At 39.7% G+C, this 8,409-nt stretch overlaps 1 protein-coding gene across 1 annotated transcript in view; it reads left to right on the top strand.

Moving 5' to 3' along the window:
* Positions 1–7,589, top strand: part of B3GLCT (beta 3-glucosyltransferase) — a 93,656-nt gene extending 86,067 nt beyond the window's left edge. Inside the window, exon 15 of the mRNA XM_029938477.1 lies at positions 6,543–7,589. Within this exon, the coding sequence (XP_029794337.1) occupies positions 6,543–6,710 (168 nt within the window). The 3' untranslated portion in view covers positions 6,711–7,589. The remainder of the gene's footprint in view (positions 1–6,542) is intronic.
* Positions 7,590–8,409: the final 820 nt, after the last annotated feature.

Here is an 8,409-nt window from a genome sequence, read left to right as displayed (position 1 = left end):
ATTACATGAAATAGAAGTGGGGGTTTTGATTTTTTACTTTGCTTTTCTGTTTGGAGTGTCATTGTAACTACTGTATTGTAAATGATGGAAAATAATTGCATATGTTAAAAAAAATAAATTGTGTTATATTAAAAAAAAAGAAACAGAAAAACTATTTGAACCTATATGCACTGACGAAATTGAATTAAAGGAGTGAGAATACTTTCTGATTAATTTTATGAGGCCAATATTAGCCTAATATGTCAAAGATACATATTGTCATCCCTTGATTAATCACTTAGACGATTACTCAAAAAATAAAGTGACTAAAATGGTATATCAGAAAAATAAGTTGCAAGCTAATATTACTCTGGAGCATAGACAGAAAAATCCTTAACAAAATATTAGCAAACTGAATCCAGCAATATATAAATGGGATTACTTGCCATGCCCAGGTGGGATTTATCACAGGAATGCAAACTTGGTTTAACATCCAAAATCAATTATTTTTATATACCATATGAATAGATAACGAATAAAAACCACATGATCCTCTCAATTGATCCTCTCAATAGACACTGAAAAATATTTGACAAAATCTAACACCCTTTTATGATAAAAAAAATTGACAAATGAAAAACAACTCTTAACAAAATATAAAAGTCCTCAATCTGACAAAGTGAATCTATAAAATAACAAAATTGGCAACAAGGCGGGGATGTCTGTCTCACCACTTTTAGTCAGCACTATACTCAGTGGTTCTAATGAGTGCAATAAGGTGCTAAATATACATGTAAGGATAGAAATTGGAAGGGAGGAAGGAAACCTGTCTTGATCCATAGACAACATGATCTTGTATATAGAAAATCCTACCTGTCTGCCAAAGTTGGGGGGTGGTAAACTCCTAGAACCAATACATGAGTTTAGCAGCAAGGTGGCAGGCTGCAAGGTCAAAGTACAAAACAATTGTATTATTTTGGCAACAAAAAATCTGAAAGTGAAGAAAACAATGGCATTAAAATAGCATCCAAATGAATAAAATCCTCAGGAATCTTAAAGGAAGTTACGCTGTATACTGTACAATAAAATTCTGCTGAGAGAAATCAAGATCTAATTAAGTGAAGAGATATATACCATTTTTATGGGTTGGAAGACTCAATATTGCTAGGATAGCAATTTACTCTGTTGAGTTTTTGATACTCATCCAAAATAAATTTTATTATTTCATCTTTTTCACTTAAAATGAACTTATTCTGAATGCCTAAATGAAGTGTTCTCGATCAGAGATCAATTTTTAGATTAAACAACTCACAACAAACAATAAACACATCTTGTTCCCACACCCACTGCCCCTTTGACCTAAGTTTTATCTCCAGGGCAATGTGCTAAGGGCCAATTCAGTTGTCCTACATAAGTGGACAAGTACCTCATAGGCAATGAAGGAAGAAAAATTGTTTTCTCTGCTTCTAAAGATGAACACGTCCTTACTTCAGCATTTTGGTATGCAAATACCTCATTCTTCCTCAAAATGTACATTCTGGCACCTTGGAGCTTACCCTCTAGATGTCATTCATGAATATAACCATTGGCCTTCTCCAAGAGATAAGGGAAGTTTTACTTTCCTTTGGGATCGGAGCAATTGACAAAACAAATGGAATGTGAGCTGTTTCTTGTGGGTTAATAAGGGCTTTTTTTAAATAGGAACATAGAAATCCAAGGAAATTTTACTTCCCCACACCCCCCAAATTCATCTATAAATTCAGTGGAGTCCATATAAAAATCATAGCAGGCTTCTTTGTAAAACATTAACAAGCCGATCCTAAAATTTATATGCAAATACAGAGCAGGTCTTAAAAAGGAGATCGAAATTGGAGGATTTGCCCTTCTATGATTTCATAACTCACTATAAAGCTATGATAATCAAGACAAGTGCAGGTAGTGTAAGGATAAATACACACGCACACACACACACACATCCTGTTCCATTGATACAGATAAATATTATATATTATAGAGATTCTACAAATAAGCCCTCTCATTTATCGTAAACTAATTTTTGACAAAGATGCCCAGGCCATTCAGTGGGGGAAGTAGAAACAGTCATGCTGGGGCAATTATATATTTCCACACATAAAAGATGAGCATGAAACTTTACCTCATACCACACGCAAAAATTAACTGAAAATGGATCATAGCACAAAATATAAGAGCTAAAACTATAAACTGCTGTGAAGAAAACATAGGGGTAAGTCTTTGTGACCCTAATTTAGGCAAAGATTTATGGCATCAAAGGTATAATCCATAGAAGGAAAAATTCATAAACTGAACTTTATAAAACTTAAAGAAAAACCTTTCCTCTTTAAAAGATACCATTAAGGGAAAGAAAAACAAAGTCCATAACTGACAGAAATGTTTATAGGGGCGCCTGGGTGGCTCAGTTGGTTAAGTGTCTGGCTTCAGCTCAGACCATGATCTCACGGTTCGTGAGTTTGAGCCCCCTCCCCCCCCCGTCAGGCTCTGTGCTGACAGCTAGCTCAGAGCCTGGACCCTGTTTCAGATTCTGTAGCTCCCTCTCTCTCTGACCCTCCCCTGCTCGTGCTGTCTCTCTCTGTCTCTCAAAAATAAATAAAAAACATTAAAAAAAAAAAAAAGAAATGTTTATACATTGTGTATCTGGTAAAGGACTTGAATCCAGAATATATAATAATCTTTTGCAACTCAATAAGAAAATAAACTGCTGAGTTTAAGATAGGCCAATGATTGAGTAGACATTTCACTAACAAAGATGCATGAATGGCTAACAACCACGTGGAAAGATGCTCCACATGGTTAGTCATTAGGGAAACGCAAACTAAAATCACATCTCCTAGAATGGCTCTAAGCAAAACGACAGACCATTCCCAGTGTTGGTGAGGATGTGGAGATGCTGGGCCTCTATTGGGAATATAAAATACACTCATTTTGGAAACATTTTGGTGGTTTTTAAAAAGTTAAACATATATGTGGTAGGCAGTTTATGATATAGAGTCTCACTGGTCCCCTCCTGCTGGTATTCATACCCCGTGTATTCCCCTTTGCAGTATGGGCCAATTGCATAGGGAAAAGGTGATGGGCAGTCCCTTCTATAATTAGGTTACAAGGGCTTGTGACTTAAGGCTTTCTTGTAGACTCTCCCTACTTCTTTCTTGGCTTGCATGCTTTGTTGACGCAAGCTGCAGGGGGCTGGGCAGGGCAGCGAGAGGCCACAAAGGAATCGGATGTTACTAGCAACCAAGTGAGCTTGGAAGTGGATGAGAGCTCTCTGATCATAGAGCTGTATAGAGATGTAATCAGATCAAGATCCTGATTACAATCCTGAGAGAGACCACGAAGCGGAGGTCCGGCTAAGTTGTGTGATTGATGATAACTGTGTGTTGTTTGTATAGCACAGCCACTCAACATAGTACTGCCCACCATGAGAGGAATGATCCACTGATACATGCAGCAGTGCTAAGTGAAGGAAGCCAGGCACAGAACATTCATTGTGTATTATTCCACTGCTAAGAAATTTCTAGAAAAGGCAAAACTATAAAGAAAAAGCAAATCAGTGGTTTCTTGGGGCTGCCAGTAGGGGTGAGGATTGACTGAAAATGCATGCCAGGAAATTTGGGGGAATGATTGTAGTCTTCTAAAACTGGATTTGTTGTTACTTCATTATGAACTTTTACTAAAAATTTTCAAGCTACCGTTAGTGTGCATGAATTGTATGGCATGTAAATCATATGTCAATATAGCCATAAAAAGTGTATGTGTCTCAGGAAATACAATTTTAGTCTCCACTTGTTGCACTGTTTGTTCAGTGTGCTCTAATATTTACAGATTAAATTTAAAAAAAATTAATGTTTATTTTTGAGAGAGGGAGAGAGCACATCCTGTGGGAGAGGGGCAGAGAGAAACAAAGACACAGGCTCCTGGCTCTGAGCTGTCAACACAGAGCCTGATGTGGGGCTGGAACTCAGGAACTGTGAGATCATGACCTGAGCCAAAGTCGGTTGCTTAACTGACTGAGCCACCCAGGTGCCCCAACAGATTAAATTTTAATTTCACCCTTCTCACGCAGATTAAGCTGTCTCTTTTTCCCTGTGCACAGCCTTCTGTCATGTTCCACGTTTGTTCCTAAGGCCTCCTCCCCTATTCCTGGCCCTCACTGTTTGGTACTTCCTTTCGGCATTTTGAGCAATGAGATGTGATTATCAGAGGCCATCTAGACTTCTTGGTGGTACAGATGCCTCTTTCCACTTTTCTAGTTTTGTTTTGTTCTTTTCCATAACTGCATTTTCCAGAAATGATGAGCACATTCTAATACTTCATAAACCAGCCCTTCACTCGTATCCATGGCTCCTAAGATACAAATGCAGTCACTTCTGGAATCTGCATTAACCCAGGGAAAGAAATTATGGATTTCTTTCTTTCCTGTGAGATGCATTTTGTGTCTCTAACAGTTCATTTTTAAATGTAAAAAACGAGCCAAGATTTGTTTCCACTGTTTTTCTTTCTTTCTTCTGAGAACTGAATGGAGAGTATGTTTTTCCTGGGTTTTCTTCCACGCCAGTAACTCGCAGAAGGCCTTGCAAGTAAACAGGAATCCCCTCAACTAATATTCAAAACTTTCTCAACTCTGTTAGACTTTGTTCCAGTATGTATATTTTGTCTTTGTTTTCCCTCTACCTTTAAAAATTTCTTTCTTAGGTTTATAACCCCATGAGCACTTACGATTTTTAAAGCACAGTAAATGGCTCATATGAGGGTTTCCCCCCTACATTACTTTGAAGGCTTCCTTGCAGATACTATTTGAACACTTCTATGAGCAGGATATTTGTACCATCCCTGGATAAAGCGTCCCAAGGAGGCCAGGACAGTAAGACACTGATGGTGTGCCCAATGCCTGTGGCAGAGCGGAATGAAGACACTGCCCTGGGGTCTGAGCTGCGGACCTGCTCTCCCCCCACTCCATTCCTGGCATGTCACATCCCCCTAAGAAAGTTACAATTTCCGTGCGCTCTGTTTTCTCAGCTATAAATTGGTGATGGGCCCTGACACCCTGATCATCTCGCAAGGTTGTCTCCAGGGTTGAATGAGATAAAATGTAATGAAGGAATTCTGTAAGCCATTTAAGAGAGCTTCTTTAAGCATTCATAGCAAGCATTTTTAAGCAGAATGTAAAAAAAATGTTAGCCTAGAGACTTGTTTTAAAATGTATCCTAGGGGCACCTGGGTAGCTTAGTTGGTTGAGCATCTGATTTGGGCTCAGGTCCTGATCTCACAGTCTGTGAGCCCCGCATCAGGCTCTCTGCTGTCCGTGCAGAGCCCACTTCAGATCCTCTGTCCCCCTCTCTCTCCGCCCTCACCCCTCTTGCATGTGCTCTCTCTCTCAAAAATAAAAAATAAAACATCCTATCTGGTTTTACTAAAGCCAAGAGGGTTTCAGTATTGGTAACCCAGGGAGTGACTATATAATACAGATGGGCTGTATAAATCTGGAAACAAGATAAGCCTTAAGGGAAGGCGGATGCTTTGTTTAGAGGAAACAACAGTTTCTGGTTTCCGTTTCCTGCCACACCCTGTAGGTTACTTCAGTCTCAGTGATTCTACTATGTCGGATTCTGCTTAAACTTCGTTTTGCAAGGTCTAGAGAATATTGAAAGGTGACAACGCGAAAAGGTTTTCAGGCCCTCATGCACACTGCTTCCAGTTACTCAGTGTTTGCCTTCACACTTCTGCAGTCAGACGAGGTATCTAGGGAGGAAGAGAGCGTTGAGATACTTTACCCTTCTCCCCGGTTCCCCGATGAGCTCCACATTTTCCTACTGTGAGACTTACACCTAATTACACATCAGGGCAGTGGACGGGCCAGGGGAACCCTGAGAACTCTTCCTGCCCCCCAGCACACACACATACACGTACCCCTCCCCCCCACCTATGGCCAGAGTTTCATTTGAGAGGCCTGGGAAATAGCAGTTTTTCTGCATTTTTATACAAGTTTTAATAGTCCCTTAAATGACTTACCAACGAAAGCTTTTTATATTTATGGTCACGGTTGAGAAATCTCCTAGAGGTCTGACTGTGGAACACAGAAGCAAAAAGCAGTGCATTTGGAATATTTAAGTAATCGGAGACACCAAAGCAGAGGGCCTAGAGTCATAGGGAGGTGGTGGAAAAGATTTTCTTTCTTGCTTTTAAGTTTTTTTATGTTTATTTATTATTGAGACAGAAACAGAGCATGAGTGGGGGAGGGGCAGAGAGAGAGGGAGACACAGAATCCGAAGCAGGCTCCAGGCTCTGAGCTGTCAGCACAGAGCCTGACATGGGGCTCGAACCCACAAACCGTGAGATCATGACCTGAGCCGAAGTCGAATGCCTAACCAACTGAGCCCCCCAGGTGCCCCTCTTTCTTGCTTTTAGATTCTCATAACCAATATCAAATATTGGAGAAAAGCAGCCCATCCATAAATTCAAATGCTATTCTGAAGCAAAATTGTTTCCAGTGGCTAAGAGAGTATAAATCTCTGTTTCTCTTCTCCCAGGCCCGGCCCGTGGATTATCCGAGGGACTATCTTTCTCACCAGGTTCCCATATCTTTTCATAAACACTGGAACATCGATCCGGTAAAGGTGTATTTCACGTGGCTGGCACCCAGTGAGGAAGACAAAGCCAGGCAGGAGACACAGAAAGGCTTTAAGGAAGAGCTATAAAGCCGGCTGGCGTGTTGCACAGTTGGTTCCGACGGGACTGGAGGCTGCCATCGTCCTGTGAGCTGGGATCACATTGCTTCCATGTGCCTCATGGCGTCGGGAGCCTCTGACTTTAGGTGGAAATGATGTCTGTGGTATTTTTGGAGGGGGGGGGGAGAAACAGAGTCACAGGGGAAACAGATTTTTTTTCTGGGAAAAATCACTTGCTTTTGCATTATGCGGTTATTGTAATATACAATGATGACTGTATTTTTCAAGCTGTGATAACAGCAGCTTTATTACTGTCACAGAAAAATAAACGGTACCAGAAATCTCCTTCCTGTCTTCTCTTCATTAAAAAGTGTCAGATAAGCAGGAGACTGGCAAGACATGACTGTGTTTATATATATACTATATACATATATATATTCTAAATGTACTATATATATACACACACTCTATATAGAAGAGGCAACATGTTGACTTGGGAATCACCATGATGTAAACTTCATAATCGTATTAGTAATGATGAAAATTATTTTCTGGTTATTCAGTAGGAATAATGCTGTATTAAATATCATACATCAAACATCATAAAAGTCTAGATACGAAGTCCCCTGTAGTCCATAATCATGGTTGTTAGGTTTTATCTACTTTTCTGTGTGTGCCTCATAAAAAGAATGAGGAGCCTTCTCGAGCTTTCTATTTCTTTCTTTAGAGGTTCATCTGTTCTATTTCTCCCCAAGCTCTATCTTTATGACCTACTTGTACCACAGAAGTGTACTGGATACCGCCAGAAAACAGTGTTCTCAATATGTAAAAACAATGTTGTCGGGCTTTATTCAAGTCCGTGAGCTCTGTGTAAGTCTCAGGAAGTGAATTAAATTAATTTGTATCTGATGTTTTACTCTTATTTTTCCTTGAATGTTACTTAATGATTCTCTCCTGGCTCATAATAGACCCCTCAGTATACCCTGAAACCCTGGTGGAAAGGCCGCATGGTGATTTAGTAATTTCCCTCGGTTCTTACAGAATGATTTGAACATAGTATTTTGAAACAGCTCTAGTTTTTAAAGCATACCTTTAATATATATTAATTTAACACATTCATTATTAATTTGTAAAAAGTACTCTGTGTGTTAACGTTTTAATTATATAATTCAGTTTTTCTAAGGGCGTTTGCCTAAAAGTTGATTTCGATATGTCTTAAACTAATTTAGGTCTAGTAAAATACTTTCCTCTTTTTTTAAAAAATAAAAATTGCTGTTCATTAACTTTGCTTGTAAGGCTTTTTAGAGCCAAGCACAGGGTTTTAAAGCCGTACCACCAAAAGTACCCATGTGTGTTTTTTAACAATACGTTTTCTTGTAGCTTAGCTTGGACTCATTTCCAAAATGAGGCAATAGTGTTTTTTCCTGTTTTCCAAATTAGCAACTACCAGAACTGGTGTCTTTTCAGTGGTAATGGAATGCACTAGATTCATTTTTGTGAAAGTGGATATGGCGGCCTGTGCAGGGACTGGATTGGGGATGAGCAGCTGGATAAAAGCACCCTAAAGGTCTATAGATCCTGTCAAACCAGTGATGGCATCAACATTGTTGTAGGAGCTGGGATTGCTGTCCTGGCTATCATCAGTCACCTTCATGTTACCTGTGACCAATACCCTTGGGGAGCCTGGCTGCCTGATCCAGGGGAGAAGAGGCGTTGGTTCTTCCTGCCC

This window comes from Suricata suricatta, chromosome 4 (genome assembly GCF_006229205.1).
Source record: "Suricata suricatta isolate VVHF042 chromosome 4, meerkat_22Aug2017_6uvM2_HiC, whole genome shotgun sequence".
Classification (NCBI taxonomy): Eukaryota; Metazoa; Chordata; class Mammalia; order Carnivora; family Herpestidae; genus Suricata; species Suricata suricatta.
The sequence above is the reverse complement of the archived record's forward strand: the minus strand, read 5'-3'. Positions and strand labels throughout refer to the sequence as shown.